Source organism: Monopterus albus, unplaced genomic scaffold (assembly GCF_001952655.1).
Source record: "Monopterus albus unplaced genomic scaffold, M_albus_1.0 scaffold13.1, whole genome shotgun sequence".
Lineage (NCBI taxonomy): Eukaryota > Metazoa > Chordata > Actinopteri > Synbranchiformes > Synbranchidae > Monopterus > Monopterus albus.
This window is the reverse complement of record NW_018127893.1, coordinates 3,702,291-3,724,064: the sequence shown is the minus strand read 5'-3', so window position 1 is coordinate 3,724,064 and position 21,774 is coordinate 3,702,291. Positions and strand designations below refer to the sequence as shown.

Genomic DNA, 21,774 nt, shown 5'->3' with positions numbered 1-21,774 from the left:
CTGAGTGCAGGACCACGGTTGGGGGAAGGAGATGATGTAAGAATGTGGGAAGAAAGGGGAAAATTGAGGGGTGAGAAGGTCTCAGCAAGAATATGAAAAAGCAGACTGATGGTAACGTTAGGGATAAAGATAAGACGGGGGCATAATTTAGGAGCTATTAGGAGGGAACAGCAGAGTTTTGAAGCTGAACAGCTTCTTCGAAGTCTCAGCACTTTGACATGTCCATGTTAGCAACTGAAGGCTGGGACACTACACACCTGGGGCAGGGGAGAACATGGTGGTTTGCATTGCACAATACAAATGCATTACTTTGAGCTCTGCTTGGGGGCAAGAGTGTTGAGAAAGAGAATTTTAGAGACAACAACACAATAAGGATGCACTGTAGTTTACCATAGTTTGCTCAAATGAACACATCGTCATAAAACACAAGTGAAAAGCTACTGCATGTATCTGATGTAAAAATAAAGTTTTTTGTTGGTTTATGTCATGTGTTTTGCTTTCTTTTTGTCAGTGGGTTGTGTAGAGATGCACAAAGATAGGAGACCTGTGACAAATGACAGCAGCCAAACCACTGATTTCACATAGCCACTGCTGTATATGATGCGCCACCAAAACCACTTGGCTAACAAGGCACCTTGTAAATTAAGGACACCATTATGATATATTTGCATTTAACTGATAATACAGGTATAATCTTTATAAATATGGGAACATTTTACCACTTAACTTCAAGGTTAACTGAAATTTGAGTTGGATAAACTCAGCAAAGCCTTGATAAAAGTTATTTACTTGACAAAGATTGGCTCATCTGCAAATGCATCTACACTTTGTACAACTTAAAAGACTATTTGGCATTCTGCCCAGGAATTTTGTTTTTCACTTTCTGCCTGAAATAGCTCCAATTTTTTGGTTTTTGTTTTTGAGAAATTATTTGAATTCTTACTAATGATGCTGTAAAGTTAGAAAGAATGACTAGTGGAATCTGGAATATGGAAATAAAAAAAGTCAGAACTCAGAGCTCATTTCACAAGCTGTGTACTTTCATTAACTTTATATTACTTCTGCATAAATACCCAGTGTCCTTCCAAAGTACTGTACTGGTATTTTTTCTACAGTAAGATAGGCATCTAGGCTCATTCCAGGGATATGAAAAAGAACAGTTTGTTTAAGATAATGCACATTGCAACATGTCTATTGTTATATATAGTCTGTCATGTTTTTATATAGTCGTTCCTCTTTCATTTCTATCTTAGGAGCAGTGATATGAACCACACTGAAAGAGCCAGTAAGATAACAAAAACTGGAATGACAAATGCACACTGGAGGTGAACACTCACACATACACCTACTATTAAGCTTGTATGCAATTTTCTCTCTCTCTTAAAAGACGTCTCCAAGCATACATGCAGCAACAGACACACACACACACACACACACACACACACACACACATACAGTAAACAAAGGTGGCAGATACAGACAGGAGATAACCTGGCCTGTCACACAAGCCACATCTCCACATCATCTCTCTCCTCTGTCATTCTGCCATATCAACTAACACATAAATTAATAAGGTAACGCCAATCAGAGGGAAGCATGTGCCAAGAAACTTGAGGAACATCAAGATTTAAAGAAACGCTACCCGTGTTAGAATACCGATTTAGTAACCGAAACTGTAACCATCAGTTATTTGGAAACAGATAATAGCTAAATGGGAATCTTAGAGTCGTGTGAGCGTATTTACAACTTTGGACTACAGCAGGTTGATATAGGATATAATAGTTACAATAACAAGATAAAAAGTGTTTGAAGAGAAGGCTGTGAGATTGCTGCTGATGGTAGTCTCACCCAAAAAGAGAGTAGGCTCATCTCCATACCAGGTTTCACTGTGGACCCCTCAGGCGAGAGGTAGATACAGCCTCACTTGATGGTTTGCTCCTGGAGAACACTCTTAGCTGCAGTAACTAACAACTATTTAGCAATGTGCATAACAGCACATTTGACCTGGGTTGCCAGAAAACAGTAAAAAAAACAAACATAAATCTAATGTAACAAACATTTTCTGTGAGTTTGTTGGGTACAAAGTGTAGGGCAACTCATTGGTCTTTTAATTAAAAGGCCATACCAAAGGTTTTAGAAGTTTAAGCCCATGCTTAGTAATTTTCCTACTCAGAACTAGGTGATAAGATTGATATTACAATCAAAAGGGTAAATGTGAAGCTACATCCAGCAGCAGGTTACATTAGGCTTAGCATAAAGACTGCAATTAGAGGGAAGCAGCTAGCCTGGATCTGTCCTCCTGTCAGCGCCTCCAAAGCTCACAAACTGAAACTTCATCAGGCTTCATGCTAAGCTAAGCTAACTAACTGCTGGCTGCAGATGAGAGCGGTACATAGCATATGAGCTACTTATCTCATAGCAAGATAGCAGGTTCCCAACATGTGAATGTATTTATTTAACTACAAATCCTGGGAATTTCAGCAGCTGACTATTACTCAAACCATATCACTGACAGCACATTGTTACTTTACCTATCTCAGGCAATTTTTATGTTTCTTCACATTGATTTTCCTATTGCAAAGCATGGACTGAAAACAAGGCAGCAAGGAAATCAAGCTAAGAACCAATGTTTTGGAGAATGATCATAATATACAGTAGTATTCTTTATATTGCTAATAAACTAGATGTATGATGCTTTATATAGAAAGCCACTTGTTAAATAAAACAAGTATTCTTCAGTGGCATAATGAGTAAAAAAAAGAGCATTTGCCAAGAACAATCAGTGAAGCATCACACATCACACCTTTAGTCATTTTTATGTAAAATGAGTATCGGTCAGGAAAGCTCTGTCCTCGTAGCCTCAGGCTGTTGACACCCTGGAGAAAAGCTGAGCCTGACATTTTAGTTAAAATTTCCTGCTGGTAGTAATACTACCCGGAGGCGGCATGAGCTCACAGCAGATACAGTATGGCTCATATTCTTCACCAGGAGACATGATAGAGCCAGCTGCCCCTGCAACAATCTGCTCTTTATCTTCAACAAAAATGGACACTGCTGCAACGGAAAGCAAAATGTTCCTTAGTGTTTCAGTTGTTTGTAAAAGTTGAATGTGCACACATGAGTTTTCAGCGTGTTCGTCTTTGTTAAGTGTATAGACAGTCTGTTAAATGTCAGCCATGGATGTTCACTTGAAGGTTAAAGTCAAGTGGAAACTGAAGAGCAGGAGTGATGTTTCTGGGAAATTACACTCAGTCTTGCATGTGTGCACATTCATTTGTCAGTTATTTTATTTATTTATTTATTTATTCTTTCAAGCATGTAAAGACAGTTGATATGACAACACACATAATTTTACACATATCCAACAAATGCTAATCCAATATCAATTTGCATATACCTAGAACATGCTTGAATGGAGTAGGAAGAAGTCAGACTTATCCAGTCCTACCCCATGACATCATCTTACCATCATTGGTTTGCAAGCAGTATCTCTACATAGATAATTCTCTTCTACACCACACAAGTAAATTATTAACAGAGTGTTAACATTCATACATATTTACATTCTTAAATACTTATCTTCTACACCACTCTTAAATGAAGCAGGAACATGTCCTTTCCTTTCACTAATGATAAACTTCTTTCTCTCTTCCTCCCACTACCCCTTTCATTTGCCTCCCTCCTTCTCCATCTTTCCCTTCCACCCATCATTCCTCTCTGTCCTTCTTCCTTTATGGATGAGTGGTGATATTCCCGTGGGATAGTGGAGGAGGAGAGCTTTCCAGGGCCTGTTGCTTCATTTCCCAAATAAAGCAGGGAACATGTTCAGACCACCTCACCCTGGATTCAGTGATGAAACTCGCTGACAGATACTGATTTTTGCGGGTTTGCCCTGCTTGTACACACATTCAACATATGTGTAACGATTTGTTATACTTTTCAACTGTCTGTCTGGTAAATATTTGGATAACATGATCAACTTTTTGTTATTGCCTGTATAGACTCACCTGCCACTTTATTAGGCACACCTGAGCAATTGTATGCACTTCAGTGCAATACTTCCACCTTAGCATCTGTACTTATGAAGTTCAGAATGTTTCAATTTTTGGTGAAATTGGCATAAAATTATAAATTCATTTATATGTTTATTATTGAGGTCATAGTTACAGGTGGTGTTGTACTGGACTACATTAAATTCAGAGGTGGTCCTAATATTCTGACCTTCTCATGTAGAGTGTGTAGCTGGGGAGGATAAAAATATAAAGGCACCTATTTGGTTAGTTAGTTAGTTAGTTAGTTATCTTAGGAAAATAAAAATAAACATAATTAAAACATAGGAAAAAATACCACATACCCCAAGTTTACATTGACTTTCACCCAATAAGATTATTCTCTGATTATAGGGTAAAAAAAAAATGTCCATGCTCACCTGTGATACTTCCCCATAATCTATTTCTCTCTCTCTCTCCCTCCCTTTTCCTTTCCTCAGCTTGCGCCCAGTTTCAGTCTACATGTCTCAGCTCGCCTGAGAGTTAGAGGAACCATGCACTCCTTTTCTCCTCAATAATCTGGAACAATCACAACGTGCCCTGCTGAAGGGCCTCAGCAAGGTGCGCCCCATTGCAAACCATGGAACAAGGAAGCAATATGACCAGTTGGTACCATTAATTTGTTATTCACTGTAATAATAATCTGCCTGCTTGCCTGTTACTTTTGACAGAAAGTAATGCAAAGTAATGTATTTTTAATTTTTGCAATTAATTTTATATGAGGCCCTATCAGTTCTGAAAGTTTTAAGAAGGATTTAATTTTTGGAGCCAATATAAAGGATACACATATTATTTCCAATCAGTAAGAAACAGTCACACGTACTCAGAGTTGACAACCATATCATATTTGATCATATCATATTGGGTAACTAATCCAGCTGTAATTTAAAAATATATATAATTAAAAATAAAAAAACATCAATACAGAGTTTTAGTTGCTTTTCTAGCAACCAGTACAGGGTAAAGTGTGCCTTGGTTCATCTATTGCTTTGGTAGCCCTAAAGCACAAAGTCATTTCATTTTTAATAAAAAACTGAGTTTAAGAAAGGACGTCACTAAGATCTGTTTAACAGGTTATTTGAGCCTCAAGGGAGTAGAAATGATCTAATTACATTTCATCAGATGCAAAGCAACCTTTTTGATTTATGAATCATTTGCATTTTATTCAACGCCCAAGTCACAGCAAACTAAAACAATTTACTTTTTGGAACATGTGAAGTTCTCAGAAAACAAATGACTGAAGCATCAAATAGCGCTTGTTGTGACCCGAAAATAAAACGAGTGAATAGCGAATATTCTCTGTCCGAGCAGCTTTAGGGAAAATAAACTTAAGCATTTTTGCAGCAGCAAACTGTGCTAACATGGAGTTGATTTGAACAATTGAGACAATAAGTGAAAACAAAACGGCTATGTAAACGTTTTCTGAATACCTTAAATCAAGTCAAAAAAGATATATTTGACATTTGGGAAAGGTACAGAATAGTAGACTTATTATATTATAAAATGGGGAGTATTCAAACAATAAAAAAGTAGCAGTTCCTCCTCTACTACTGAACGTTTTGGGTGCTGTACTGTAAAGTTCAGTCAATAGCAACATATAATAGGGAACATTGTATGCAGGTATAAACAGCTCAAATGAAAACTGGACTAAGGCCAACAGTTGAGTTATTACAGACCACATAAATATAATCTTTCCGGTGGACATGCACCTGCTATTATATGTCTTAATTCTCTTCTGAATGAGAATTCACCTGTCAGTGCAAAGGGGGGAGGAGAGGATGGAAAGACAGAGAAAGGGCAGGACAGAAAGAACAGAGGAGACAGGGAGAGAGACATTCATGCCTTCAAGACAAATGGACCTTGTCACATTTTAAAAAATGCAAATCAAGACACAAATGTGAATGTAAGACTGGAGAAGATGTGTGGAGGAGGAGATGAGACGGGTGGAGGAGAAAGAAAGAAGGGGGGAAGAAAGGAGGAGAAGGAGGGAGTTAGGGAGGGAGCTGTCGCTTCCTGCAACTAGTTTTACCTGAATCCAAAGCTAACAAGATGCAGTGATTGCAGGGTGCTGAAAATATGACGGAACAACCAAAGACAACAGAGGAAAAAAAAGAAAAACCTAAAGAAAATTAAACATGGGCTTTTGTTCCCTCTGCTTGTCTCTCTCCTCAAGTTTCACACAGATGACAGTTTTCTCTTTCTCTGTATATATGTTTTTCTATCACTGACACACACACACACACACACACTCAGTGATTGATAGGATAAACTTGTATGCTGTCAAAATGATTCAGACCATGCTACACAGGGAAGCATTCATGACATGAACACACACACACACGCCTTCACAGTCATAAATACAGTAAATGCACACATCTCAATACTTCATTAAAGGTAAAAGTCCTACATTCAAAATCTCAATAAGGAAAAATACTTAAGAATTAAGTGCAAAAGGAAAAGTATTCATTATGTGATATTACCACTTTTTTAAGTGTTTTCAAATTATAGGGTGATTTTTCATTGACTTACAAGCAGCAATGTTACAGCGGGTCACATCAGAACTTTTCAAATGCAAAAACTCAAGTACAAGTGCTTCAAAATTACAGTACTTAAGCAAAAAAAAAAAGTCTTTGGTTGGCAACCACATAACCAAACATCCCAATTCTATTTCAATTTTTTTTTTAATGTCATCCTTCTCACCTGTTCCCTGTATGTGCCAAACAAAAGGCCAATAATTAAACACTGATACAATAAAATTAATTATGAACACCGAAGGAGCACATGTAAGCTTTGAATCAGAATCAAACAAATTTCTCATAATTATCCAACAAGGTGCAAAGTTGAGAACCAAAGAGTGAATTACCATTACCTCATCATATACACAACCACATGCACACACACACAGTTATTCCCTGCGACACTGAGATTTGTAAATACACAGCACGTCTGGGTCAACAGTTGACACAAAGTCTCATCTTACACATAACTGCAGGTGAGAGCAGGAAAAAGCTACAAACCGGCTACAAAGCTGTGCTGAATGCAGGTTCTCACAATAATGTCTTTATGTTACAGTGACAAAGTTTGCTGTACAGGGTTTGGGTCACTTACATCCATGAAAAATCACAGTCTCAGGATACTGTATAATAGCTACTGACACCAAATGTCTAATAACAGTTTTTTTTATTATCTTAAGATGTAAGATTTTATACTAAATACAAAACACAGGCAGTGGTGACATAAAGGTTAAAAAAGTGACCAGAGCATTCCTGGTTCAATCCACGGAGCAGAAAAGTGTAAAAGCAGACCTCACCCCAGTCCAGCTGCTCCAGTGGAGTGGTTCACTTGCCAGGTGAGCTAGTGGCCAAAGATGTAACCCTATAAAACAGTTTTCTCAGAGAAACTAAAAGATAAAAGTAAAATAATCTAGGCTAAAAATATCAGTTTAAACGTTAGTCAATCATGTGTCACTGCATGGCCTTAAGAAGCAGAGCAGAAATGCACTGTGCAATGCATCATGAAACATTAGCGCCAAGTCATGCACCTACAACTGAAGCCCTGAGTCATGTGGGATTCTTGTCAGAAAATTTCAAACCCAGAGCACTTAAGCCATGTATATCTTTGTAATGTCTGACTTGGTGTTCATTAAAATATTATGTAATTGATGACGTGATTATTAAAATTCATGTTACAAAAAATAAGCTCTTGTCAATTTAAATAGTTATACTGTAAATATAGCTATAGGTTTGCCTCAGAGGGGTTGTCCCTGCTGAGATGCACACCCGTGGCATGATGCTGCCACCACCATGCTGCACTGTAGAGATGGTGTTAGCCAGGTGATGAGCAGTGCCTCCTGACTGCAAGGCATATTGTTTGGAGTTCTGTCCAACAAGTTAAGTTTTGTCTCATCAGACCACTGAATTTTTTCTCCTCATGCTCTTCCAAATGCCATTTGGCAAACTTCATTTGGCCTTCATATGCCTTTTACTGAAAGTGACTTCAGTCTGCCATAAAGGCCTGATTGATGGAGAGCTGCTGAGATGATTGCCTTCCTTCAAATGTTCCCTCAGAACAGTCGGACCTTTAGAAATGGTTTTATGTCCTTGGCCAAACCTATCCCTTGTCACAGATTTATCAGAGACGTCTACTCAGTTCCTTGAATATCATGACTTGTTTTTTTGTCCTGGGATCTTACATACACAGGTGTGTGCCTTTCTAAACCTATGTCCAGTTAGTTAGATTTGCTGTAGGTGGACTCCAATCAAGTTCCAGACACATCTCAAGGATAATAAAAGCAATCAGGATGCACCTGACCGCAATCTGGAGTGTCTCTGCAAAAGTGTCTAAATGCTGTTGTAAATGAAAGAAATGTAATATATTTGCTAAAACATTTTTATTTTGTAGAGAGTAGATTGCTTGGCAAAATGGCTCACACCCTTTTAAAATAAAATAACACAAAAAAGTGTGTAAGAAGTCATGTGTCTGAATACTTTCTGAAGGGACTATATACTCTTTATTGTGCTCCATCTGACATGCTCCCTATCTAAAGTCTTTAATGGAGGTCCAGGCAGAAATCTCATCTCTGTAACCTCTCATCTGTGCTCATGCAGTACAGAGTTTAACACACAGCAATTCTTCTTTCACACGTAATAGCCTGGCAGGATATGTAGAACAATAAAGAGCAGGCCAGAGGGCCACTAGGAGGTTTTGATTACTGTCTCAATAGTCAGATGTTTTGTTCCAGGCTTCCTTTGCTAAAGAGTCTAGGGTAATTAGGATGAATGAAAGGGATAATCACTGTGATTTTTACCAAAGGTGGAAATTGACAGGTATCATATAAAAGGCTGAGGGCTGCTACAGAGGAGGATTATTCATAAGAATCTTTGAATGAATGGCTAAACTATGGCGCTAAATGGGACATGAGAAATTGTGTTTGCAAAACTAATCATAAAAGTAATGTGCCAGGCATAAAAAGTATGATTCCTCTATTCAGTTTTAAACTAATTAGTTTGCTTCCCTGTGTTCCGCTCAATGCGGACTCAGCACTGACTGACCCTCCTGATAGTCCCTGAAGAAACTGAATGAGTGAACAATCTTTTCTCACTGTTGAAAATGCATATTCCCTTCATTCTCACTTGATACAAAGGTAATACGTATTATTATAGTGACTAAAGAGCACACAGAGTCACCGAAACCAGAATTCTGGAAGGACTCCCAAAAGTCACAATATTAATTGATTTGTTAACGCAAGCAGGATTACGCCCACAGTCCCTAGCTGTGCTCAAAAGCTCTCAAATATTCAGTCCAGCATTCTTAACAACGTTGTCATTGTCACTTAGGAGTCACTGCTAGAAATGTTCCCAACAAGCCTGGGCTTGCAGAGGATTTCGGAAAAGCCTGCTCCTCCACCACCACCACCACTTTATAACGTGTTAACATTCCTTCATAAGATGGAGAAACACCTCATGCAGAAATGACTTCCTGTTGCATGGTGCCATAATGAATACATCTCCTTCTCCTATTTAACGTACACACATTCTTCAGTCATTACAAATGGATGCAGGTCTGTTTAGTTTTTTAAATGGGCCTGGCAGTTTTAAAATACACACCGCTGTGCTTGCGGCTAACGTTCGTGCATTCCTCAAAAGATAGTGAATTGCACCCACGCATCTGGCACAAGTATAAGAAACCAATTATATTTTAATAAATAGTACCCTAAATATAAAGTAAGTATAAAATATCTCATATTTTAGGATGTTGTGTTCTTATTCCAGGTTGACAAGAGGACCCGGACACTATATAGGAAATTATAGGAAGCATTACATGAAAAAGTGCCCTGTCTCTGGTAAATTTGAACATAAAAAAGCATCTTAAAACATTCTGTTATATGAAACACTACACATGCAAAAGTCAGTGGAAACTTCTGTGTGGCCTGAAGCAAAAAGCCTGTGGCTCAGTTTCCTCCCTGTGACACACACAAAGGAAGGGAGCTGAAACAACTGGAAGATTAAAAGTGACAAAAATAATCTGCAGCTCTTTTGATAGTTGATTTACTGTTTGCTCCCTTTCTCAGAGAAAATGCTAAACATTTGTTGCTTATCAGATATGAGGAGTTGTTTTTTATGGTTATAAAATTATTCATGATTTTATTTTGATCTGGGAAATATTTCTCTATTTTCTGACATTTTATTAGAAAAGATTAAGCAGTTATTTATTAATCAAGACAACATATAGTAGATTAATCAGTAATTAAATCAGAATCAGAATCAGCTTTAATGGCCAGGTGTGACGGACACATGAGGAATTTGACTCGGGTACATTGGCTCTAAATGTGCAAATAGTAAACCAGCAAAAGCAGCTGTTTGTTGTCCTGTGCTTTTAAAACTTGCTTCCACTCATTTATCCACTCATTCTTCCACAGGGCCTTCAACGCTGCCTCGTGGACACAGACACACAGGTGGCACTGAACAGGTCTATCCACTATGCAGTATGACCTAATGTCCTGATGAGGAGATACACCTTTGCCTTCCAGGACTAGAAGTGCATGACTGCAAGCTCATAAAAAAATCTGTTTAACTTTAAATATCATGAGACAAGATTAAGAATCTGAATTTACTTATGGGGGCATTCTGAGGGCATGATAATGACTGAAATGTTTTGTGGAGCTTTTTGCATATTTAATGACATAACACATGAAATGCAGTTTCTTGGTTAAGTTATGATGTTTGTCTGTCAGTTGTGCTCAAAAACATGAAAGCGGCTTTCAAATGCACTCTTGATGTTTCTAACTGTAGATAAGGCAATGAATTGTTGCACTGCATTAAATTAAATTAAATCCATGACAAATGAATTTAATATAAAAACGATACTCAAGTGACATTAAAATTAAAAGTATCAGAATGTGCTGATGCTTTATGTGTCCTGTGTGCAAATCTAACCTGGGACATGTGTTTTGCTTTTACTGTTTGTGCAAAGCTTTCGTTAAATGTAATGTCGCAGATTCTGTTACTTGTTTTATATTTTGAGATGTTTTAACATTACTGATTAATCATATCATGTTTTATTACTTATATGAATACACTTGCCTTTTTTTTTACTTACACAAACTATATGTGTAATAATTCTGCAAATATATAATGTGCATAAAACAAACAAACAAACTTACCGTTAAACGAAAGAAACAGAATCAAATACTTTTAATTAAAAATAAACTAGGAGAAAATCTTAGCAAAAAAAAAAAAAAAAATCACGAAATTGTTAAGAAATTGTTAACTATAAAGCAAACTATATGTTTACAACCATATTATGCAGGGTGACGATATAATCTTATATCGTCCTTTGTTATTATTACATCTTTGACACTTTGATTGTGAAGATAATTGAAAGGTGTATTTACCATGGACAATATGATTCATATCTCCTATGAGGCAGTGGAAAAATTCATTCACTGGCATACCTGGTGTTAACACCCTGAGACAGATACACCTGTTCTTCTTTTCTGTTTTCCTCCCTCCTGTGAGTCTGCGCCATAGAAATCTACGCAGCGCCACGTCTCTTTCCAACATTAACACCGTGGCAGGCGTGGCAGTCAAGAAAGGCTTTGTACAGAAGAAATAGCCTGTGTCAATCCTGTGTCAGTCAATTCATGGACATGTAGTGTGGTTGTAATGGATATATGAGAGGCTGAACAAACAGTTAGTCTTAGATTGGTGATAGTTAATGACTCAGTGGCAGTGCTCTAAATTGGGCCCAATAATTTATTAAATTCGGGTGCCAACTAAATTGATCGATATCCCCCTTAACTTTAAATGTTCTTGAATCAATTTCAGCCCAATGGCACAGCCTACTGTCCTCATGAGGTACTGTAGGCTATTGGCTAGACTACCTCAAACAATAGGAAACACATTAAAATTTAAGGAAAAGCTGTGAAGGTCAATTTGATGATTTGGTAGTGTAGAAGTAGTAACACGAATATAACGTAACTGCAGTTCCTGTTATGCAATTACGAAATTTGTAAAAAATAAATAAATAAATCGGTTCTTTTTTACTGTGACGTACAGACGTAAATTGCGTCTTTCGTCATTACGCAGTCCAAACAGAAGTGAAGTCAATAAGGAAATGAGAGATTCGAATATTTCCTGTTGTAAATATAGCGTCTTCCACAGCACTGATCCAGATAGAACCAAAATATGAGCTTTAAATACATAATGTCAAAGTGACATTATGAAATATGTTATTTGACTGTCTGGCTGCTGCCAATAATCAATAAATTGCCTCCGAAAGCGAACAGGATGGATATCAGCAAAGCCATCGGAGTCTCCTACACGGTGAGACACACTTTTTAATCGAATGTTAATACTTTGGTTTTACCTGTTCTTCTCCTAGCGTTTGTTAAATACCTCGAGGGATGTTTAAACAGTCTGTATCTGTATTGTGCTTCTTTTCATATCTAAACTAGAACTTTGAAGATACCAATATTTGACCTAGTGATTAGTGTGACAATAAAAAATGGCCGATATTATAACACTGCTTTCATTGTTGAGTATCTAGAGAATGAGGTGGAATGTTTTTAAAACAATAATGCTAACTTAATTGCACATTTATTCTTTGGTAATTTTGTTTCACAAAACTGAATTTGATATATGATTGTTTCTTCTTTAGGACAATCTCATTGGGACTGTATTTGCCATTTCTGGAAATGTAATCGTCAGCATCTCCTTAACTATTCAGGTATATAATAACGCCCTTAAATGTACAGGATTAGTCAGATGTTTGGACACACCTCATTCGATGTTTCTTGTTGACTTTTTTTTTACACTGTAGATTAATGGAGCCATTAAAACTGTGAAATGATACATATGGAATTATGCAGTAAAATGTTTCATGAGGTTGCAGTTGCAAAAACCATCAAACACACTGATGGAAGTCATTGTCATGAGGACCACCCCAGGAACGCAAGACTAATTGTTACCTGTACTGCCGAAGATAGGTTAATTTGAGTTAGCCAGCCTCAGAAGTCCAATTAGTTATTTTTTTTATTTCTATTTCCATGCTTTATCAAAGCAAAAGGTGGCAAATTTGAAGTTTCTGCTTAATTTAGAATTTAGCTCACTACATTATTTCTTGTGTGGTATTTCTTCATTTTGATGTTTTCAGTATTAAACTACATTATAGAACATAATAGAAACAAACATCATTGAATGTTAAGGTGTGTCCAAAACCTTTGATCGATGCTATACTTTGGTGCATGCTATGGCATCCAAGCTTCCTTTAAGTAAGGTAAAAGCCAGTTAATATGCTCTCTTACTGTATGGACTGTAAGTGCTCTGTGCTTACATAACATCATACTCTAAGCTTTGTGTACTGTGAGCAGTAGATTTTTTTGTTTACCTCCTGTTAGTCAAGGCTGTGTTTTACAATACCTACATGCTTTTCACTCACAGAAATACAGCCATGTGAAGTTAGCGGGAACAAACGACCCACGTGCCTTCTACCATTCCAAGACCTGGTGGTGTGGTTTTTTACTGGCATGTCTTGGGGAGGCAGCAAACTTTGTCTCTTATGCTTTTGCCCCTCTTGCTCTCATAGCACCTCTTAATGCTGTGTCTGTCTTGAGTAAGTATTTTCAGTACTGTTTTCTAATGTGTTTATTGTACTGACCAGAGATAAATTATCATCATAATCACTGATACGTTTTTGGCAAAAAATAAAAAGAAGCTGCAAATTGAAATGTCTAACTTCACTCAGATTTCTTTATGAAACAAATTAACGAGAAAGTCTGTATTAACATCTTACATTATGCTTTTCTTTTTGTTTTCAGCAAGCTTAATTTTGGGTTTTATTTTTCTGCGTGTGAAATCTAAACCAAAGGACTTTGCAAGTAAGTTTAAAATATGTATGTCTCAAGATGCTGTCTCAATGGCACTGATGCTCACATGCTAATAACACGGAATTTATATCATCGTATGCAAACTCTTAATCAACCTCACGGCACTTGGCAAACTACATCCTACCTCCTTAGCTGTTCTAATGACACACAGACAAAGGGTTTGTTTGTGTACAGGGAATATTTTGTTGGCAATATAAGACCTTATGAAAATTAAGTGGCTTAAAAAGTACTGTGATTATGACATGTTAAAGTCTATTTATTAGTTTTAATTAGCTGAATCCTGTGTGTTGTTTCAGAGCGCTATGTGCTGTCCTTTCTGGGCTGTATCCTGACCATAGCAGGAACATACCTCTTCGTAACATTTGGACCAAACTCTCATGAGAAACTCTCAGGAGAGAACATTGTGAAGCACATTGTGGGGTGGCCTGTTCTCTTGTATCTGGTAAGACCTTTTCATGTACTGGAAGTTCAGAGGTAGAAAGATTCATGAACTTTTTTGTTTCCTGTCTTCTGTTGTGCTTAATTTCCACCCCACACTCATTAAACAGATATAAAACAATCCTCTCGGACAGTTCTATAACCTATGGGCCTACAAAATGCAATTTTCCCACACCTACAGTATTGTACCCATCATTCATGTTCTGCCACCGTAACACTGTTAAAAGTAATAAAACAGTCATGCAGCACAGGTTTGGTCACTGATACAGCTAGTGGTCATTTCTGAGGCTGTGGTTTGTCATGTTGGTTAAAAACATATCCTGTTCCTTTCAGTCATTTTTGGTCAAAGTGTACAGTAGTTGGTAATGATGTGCCTCTTTGACGGTGTCTTTTCATCCTGTATAACAGCAGGTTGATACACCACACATTTATAGAGTAACTATTTTGAATCACAATTACAAATGCACCTGCACAAGTGAGTCATATTAGGTGGAATACCTGTTCCACTCCCTGACAAGCTGGTGTATCACTCACAAACACCGCATTAATGTAGCAGGAAGTAAAAGCCTCTAAAACCAGAAGGTTGGCAGTACACTAAACACAGGACAATTGAAGAGCCATAAACATGACCATCAGGTTGAATCAGCTCCTGTGATATCAACCAAAACCAACTGAGTTTGAAATATATAAATGTTTGGCTCTGGCTATTTGATTAATTGTGCAATTGTGGAACCTTTGTGAGCTTCCTGATTTGTTTATTTGATATTCATTTGGTGTTTATAATTGCTATAATTTACTGACAGCTCCTGGAGATCATCACGTTCTGCCTGCTGTTATACTTCTACAAACAGCGCGGCGCTAACTACCTTGTTATTATTCTGCTGTTGGTCGCTCTGCTGGGTGAGTCTGTGGCATTAGGGCCAACCAGTTTCATATCATCTGTAAAGTCATTCTTTTATCATACTTTATTGGAATACACTGCATTTTTACTGTTCAATAGGCACCAAAGTTGTGGTGAAACAGCTTTTGCTCCATTGTTTTTCTGTGTTCAGCTGTACTTTTGTCTTTGATGCACAGGCTCTGTCACAGTCATTACAGTGAAGGCAGTGTCAAGCATGTTGGTTCTCACTGCTGAGGGCGACATGCAGCTTGACAACCCAATCTTCAGTGTCATGTTTGTGTGCATGGTGGCTTCAGTGATCTTCCAAGCCAGGTGAAATACTGGAATATAAAGTATTTACAGTACTGAAAACAGGGGAGACAGTAGCTAGAAAGGCAGTTGCACTTTGTTATACAGTATGTTGTGATAATAAAGATACATATATGGGTTTGCTATTGAAGTTTTTATACTTGACTGCATTTGAATAAGTCATACGTTTTCAGTATTTTTTCTTACATAGTCATTGTTTACAATTTTTATGTGTTATTGTCTTAGATTTCTCTCTCAAGCCTGTCAGCTGTATGACTCCTCTCTTATTGCCAGTGTCAACTACATCCTCTCCACCACCTTTGCTGTGGTAGCTGGTGAGTTGTGGTGTTCTTTACTTAGGTTTGTTTTTGCCCAAGATTGCTGCTCAGTTTTTATTATGTCAGTTGTCAGTTTTTCAATTGGGTCAGGATTAACAGGTGAATAGAAGAGATCTCTTTAGAGACACAACATGGACATCCCAAAAAGCCATGTACAGTATCTCTCCCTCTCACTTCTGGTTTTCAGGAGCTGTGTTTTACCTGGAGTTTAACAATGAAAATTCCCTTCACATCGGCATGTTTGCGTTGGGGTGAGTGGTCATCTGTCACTTCTTCTCAGAAGTCATTTTGACTTTAGCACAGGTGTTAAAAATTAAATGAATGATGGGTGTATTCCATTTTTGTGCTCCCTGAGACAAGTGAATAAAACACGGTGATCGTTATTGTCATTAATAACACCTGTGCTTTCTCTACTATGACATGTCCAAATGTCTGTTGTGAAAAAGCCCTATAACATTATTTGCCCTGTTCTATTCAAACATCAATAGACAGAGAAAACAGACATTTGCTGGTAATTTGTGACGACTTGTATAAAAATATTGTACTGTATAAAGCAGTTAAACCATTTTACATAAAAGCTGTACCTGGTAATTTTGTGCTTTGTACAGATCACTCTCCTGTTTCCCGGGGGTCTTTCTTATCACCAAACACAGGAAAAGGAACAAGGCCTTTGAACCATATGTCACCATGGATATGACTAATGGTTTGTATAAATTTCACATAAATATAGAAAAATATATCTGTTAAAGCTTAAAACTAAGATTTTTATGGAGAAGCTCCTTTGTTCCTATAAACTGCAGTCACAAAATCTGGCAGCTGGAAAAGAAATTGAGTGTGGTGCATGCAGCTATATTTTAAATTGTCTTAAGAACTTTGTATTACCTGTCTTTCTATTGTTAGGTGTCCCAACAATTCATGACAAGGGTGAAATGGTTCAGCCAAGCACCAATGGTTCCTTCTCCTATGGGACTCTGGCCAACAATGATGGAGTGGCTCCTGCAACTCTGCCGGTCAACCTTGAACAACTACCAGTCAGCTCCAGATACTCTGATGCATCTTGTGGCCCGCCTGGCCTGAAGGAAGATTAGAATCAAAGGTTTCTTTTCTTTTTATTTCCCCTTCTACTCTGTCCAACTGTAACTTTCAAGGACCTTAAAAGGCCAAGCTTTGCATATTCAAATTTTTTCACCTAAACACAGGACTGACCTCCAGCCCAGTAGGGGTGCTCACTGCTTGTAGGTGTTCTCCTACTGCTTTGCAGTCTTTTTCACATCATTTTGTTTTTGAAATCTCCTAACCAAAACCTTAAGAACCTCTCTTTAAAAAAAAAAAAAAAAAAAAAAAAAACACCAATTTTATTAATTCCCGTAAATAGTAAAAAGAAATAAAAAAAAAAAAAAAAAAAAAAAAAACATCAATTGTATTAATTCCAGTAATTAGTAGAATGAACCTGAAGCTTCTGGATGTTTTGGTAGATTCACAAACATGACCTCAGAAATATAACAGCAGAGTGTAGGGTCTTGAAGCATACTGCCTTATACTCACCTTCTATGGCTGTTGAACAGTTTTGTGCACATTCTTTCATTAATGGGGACATAAGACAGTAAGCTGCTCTTCCATTGAGGATATTGAAGGTACTCCTCAGTTCCATGTTGTTACCAGCAATGATGTAATGTAAGCATTTTCAGAATACTTACCATGAACATTTAGATTTTAAATACCTTCCTCTTGCCGTTTATACTGTGAGTGGTTTTCACTCCACAGTTTTCTCCCTCTTGTTCTTGGGATTTCATTGTATTACAAAAGAACGGGTGCAATTGTTTGAATTTATTGTACTGTAATGTATTTATTAATATTCAAGTGTGCCTTGGGAAGTAGCTTTACACTGGACAAATTACTGTATGGAATTACATAAACCAGGTAGTAGGTGAATGATAAACTGCAGTAGCAGATCAGTTATTAGAAGGCAAATGAACTATATCAGTGCCTGTCTAAATAAATAAATATTGTTCATTTGGGTGGTCCCTTTAAGTTTAACCTGCAAAAGTCAAAGTATTTAGCTACTGTTGCTCAATCATCATGTTTCTACCTAGTAGGAATGTATTTCAAATGTTACCTCGTCAAATTTAAATCTAAGTTAAATAATGCTGCAATAAGTGAAATATTTGAATATGTGCATAAAAGGGATACCTTAAGACATTTATCATCCCCACAGCACTGCATTTCTACTTTGTTAATGCAGTAGAGGGCTACACAGAGATTAGACGCCTTAGCACAATACTTCAGCCATGAGGTTATTTTGATGGTATGGCTTGTGGTTCACTCAAATGTACAGTGGGTACGGAAAGTATTCAGACCCCCTTAAATTTTTCACTCTTTGTTATATTGCAGCCATATGCTAAAATCATTTAAGTTCATTTTTTTCCTCATTAATGTACACACAGCACCCCATATTGACAGAAAAACACAGAATTTTTGACATTTTTGCAGATTTATTAAAAAAGAAAAACTGAAATATCACATGGTCATAAGTATTCAGACCCTTTGCTCAGTATTTAGTAGAAGCACCCTTTTGAGCTAATACAGCCAAAAAAATGAACTTAAATGATTTTAGCATATGGCTGCAATATAACAAAGAGTGAAAACTTTAAGGGGGTCTGAATACTTTCCATACCCACTGTGTACATATATATATATATATATGTGTGTATGTATGTGTATTTCTTCAGAGCCATTGTATATCTAAACATACATGTAGAGCTTGATAATGATCAATAATTTATTGTGCTTGAATGCACACTGTAGAGCATATTATTTTTAGGATATAAAATTGTGTTGATATATCAGAGATGTTTTTAGATGTTTGCATCAGGGCTTTGTAGGATATGACTGAAGACAAAGAGAGAAAGAGAGTGAAAGAGACCGAAGAGACTGGTGTGAGGCTAAAAGAGCTAAACATTTTGATATGGTAATTTCAGTACTAATGAAGGACAGAGAAAGTCCAAGAACATTAGGATGAAAGAGAAAAAAATTAACTTAAATGATTTTAGCATATGGCTGCAATATAACAAAGAGTGAAAAATTTAAGGGGGTCTGAATACTTTCCGTACCCACTGTATATAACATTAGCATCACTGTGTAACCCAGCTAAGACCTGTCTAATTATTACTGCCTTCTAATGAAACAAGAACAGCTTTTAAAACAGCTTGCCTATGCTGTAAAGATCTTCCCATTTTTAAATTATATGCAGCCTTGTGCCATATTAAGTTTATGGAGCCTAGTTTTAGTGTATTTTGAGTGATGTGTCCTGTTTATGTTTGGTCATATTTTAACTAAAATTTCATTTAATTTTTCAAACAATACATGTGACAATGGAATACAGTCCTGATCTGTTTAATTCTACCAGAAATATCCGTCGAGCGAAGAAGAAGGGTCAGATCTATGTCACACCCAGCCAGGTTCAGAGGTGGCTTGGTGATGTGGTAATCTATAGAAGGTATCTGATTTTGTTCTAGGGACACTGAACAACACTTTAATTTGTCAGTGTTTGTGAAGTCATAATCCAGTATGTGGTTTGATGGGTGAAAAATGCTACTGATGGGCCTGGCTTCTATTTGAGATCATGTTGTTTGGAAATCAAGTACTGGCATTAAAAAAAAAAAAAAATTAACTGAGGAACTAAAATGTAACTTTACTGCTCAAAAATGAAGTAGGCTACCTTATTTTTTTGTGCAACAGGTAGATCCAGAGAACTGAAGTGTAAGATGAACCTTAGACAACAGAAACATATCTGTAGATGTTACTTTCCTGTAAGGCAATTGATCTTTAAACTGAGGGATTCGTCTCTTTAAGACGTCGACTGTCCAAATAAACCAACGTTCACAACAGTACGCTCGTGCCACTTTGATGCTTGATCGCCACCAACCTTGAGGCGGAGCATCCTCCCCTTTGCTGCAGCCTCATTGGTCGCCGCCAGCCTCCGTCGGTATCTGATTGGTCTCACCTAGTGCTCCTGACGCTGGAGTAGGCTGCATCAGATATGTACCATCTATTAATAACAAACACCGACGCCACTGGCAGCAGCATAAAAAAAAATCAGCGGCTTCATCCTGTCCGATTATCATTCGGAAAATCATTTTTTACATTTTAGTCCTCTTGCAATGGGTTGTTTCGGCCGCTTTCACTGACAGTAGTGAGGTGAGTAAGAAGAATATCTGCATTTTAAACGATTAGAAATGAAAATGTAAACTCTAACTTATCCGTGTGAGCGCTACCACTACTCTGTGATAGCTTCCGTATGAATTCCACTCGTATTAAAGCTTTAAACGATATTCGGCTTTGAATATAAGTCTCAAAATGTGTTGGTGTTTTGATAAACGCTCGTGTCACAGTTTTTGCACGAGTCCTTTACGTAATGTCCAGGGGTTTCCTTGGAGTGCGCGCGATGCAAATGTTGATGTCGTGATCCTCTGCTGTAGACAGGTGATGTTATAGTGTCATTGTCGTGCTCCATCTGTACGTCGTTGAATTTCATTTTTTTGTTTATAAAAGAATCCATGTGGTATTTCACCCATATATTTTAAGCCATGTTAATTTTCAGATGTTACTTTGACCTAAATATTGACAACTCATTCCTTCATATTCATATAGGTAGGTATTGGCTTATACCACTAGATGGCGTTCAATTCCTAATGCAGTGTTGGTGTTTAGGCAGACACCAAGAGCTGAGTTTCACATATTAGGGTCAGACATACATAATGCCTATATATAAAGTTGAACAGAACGTGAACCAGATACTACACTCAGTTGGCAATTTATTAGGTGCACCAAGATAAATGTAAGTCAGTTTAATACAGCAGTTCTGCAGTGAATCCAAGGTGTTCAGTAAAGGTCGAAACCATTTCAGAGAAGTGTTGATTCAACTGTATGATCATTTTGGAGGCTTTGATTTGTGGTGCTGTTGAACTGTACTACTGTACTTTGATCATTGTTTCATCCATTATGTTCACAGTTTCCAGCCTTTCAGATGTGAATATTTGTTGGTTTTCTCATCTTTCTGTGAGGGTAAACTTAATATTTTGGATTTTAGGGCTCGTGGTTGGGCAAAACAAGCTATAAAAATACATCATCTTGGACTCAGGGAAATTGTGGTAGACATTTTCACTGACATTTTGTAGACCAATTATTTTTATGACTGAATCTTTAGGTTTGATGCACCAATGTGTTTTGAATGTGAAGGTAAAGCTTATATTTAGCTATATTTATCTTAAAATGCAATACATCAATCGGTGAAAGTGAAGACTTTGGACCGGGAGCAGGTGATATAATGTTTATTAGTCACTAATAGCCAGATGTGACCGAACCATAAAAATATTCTAAAGCCTGTGTAGTATTATCACGGTCACTTTAGAACAACCCTATAATAGCGTCTCACTATCATCTCATGGTCGCCATGCTTTTCTCCAAACATTACGCTCAGATATCCACCTTATCTGACCAAATTCCAATCTGTTAACCCTCCCCCCCTCCCCAGTTCCCAACCTCTGTGGTCCCTGTCTGGCTCTCAGCAGCCTCCTACACGGCTTCACTATGTTGCGAGAGAGCTCCAAGGCGGGGAGTAATGGCTCAGAGGCCTACAGCAGTGATCCTGAGGAGGATGAAGAGGAGGAAGAGGACATGGTGTTTGGGGAGACTGATCAGGACAGTGTGGCAGCAGAAGAAATGATGGATCTGAGTGACCTCCCCACAGTGCTCTTTGTATGCAGTGTCCATGAAGCTGTGTTCGAAGAGGACGTACACAGGGTGAGATAGAGCAAACTCACTTTCTGAGTTGTGTTTGGGCTCTGTGTGTATGTGTGTTTGTGAATGTGTGCA

At 37.5% G+C, this 21,774-nt stretch overlaps 2 protein-coding genes across 3 annotated transcripts in view; both read left to right on the top strand.

Moving 5' to 3' along the window:
• The first annotated feature begins 12,137 nt into the window (after positions 1 to 12,137).
• Positions 12,138 to 21,516, top strand: nipal3 (NIPA like domain containing 3). Of its 2 annotated transcripts, XM_020591201.1 has the most exons (12): positions 12,138 to 12,373; positions 12,708 to 12,776; positions 13,490 to 13,661; positions 13,867 to 13,926; positions 14,232 to 14,377; positions 15,177 to 15,273; positions 15,451 to 15,586; positions 15,809 to 15,897; positions 16,088 to 16,151; positions 16,509 to 16,603; positions 16,801 to 16,996; positions 21,434 to 21,516. In XM_020591201.1, the coding sequence occupies exons 1-11, from the start codon at positions 12,338 to 12,340 to the stop codon at positions 16,986 to 16,988; spliced, it is 1,152 nt and encodes a 383-aa protein (XP_020446857.1). In that variant the 5' UTR covers positions 12,138 to 12,337; the 3' UTR covers positions 16,989 to 16,996; positions 21,434 to 21,516. The 2 variants fall into 2 exon arrangements, with proteins under 2 accessions (XP_020446857.1, XP_020446855.1); XM_020591199.1 differs by lacking the exon at positions 21,434 to 21,516 and having other exon boundaries at positions 16,801 to 17,247.
• Positions 21,469 to 21,774, top strand: part of rcan3 (regulator of calcineurin 3) — a 38,393-nt gene continuing 38,087 nt past the window's right edge. Inside the window, exon 1 of the mRNA XM_020591202.1 lies at positions 21,469 to 21,702. Coding sequence (XP_020446858.1) covers positions 21,490 to 21,702 — 213 coding nt within the window. The 5' untranslated portion in view covers positions 21,469 to 21,489. The remainder of the gene's footprint in view (positions 21,703 to 21,774) is intronic.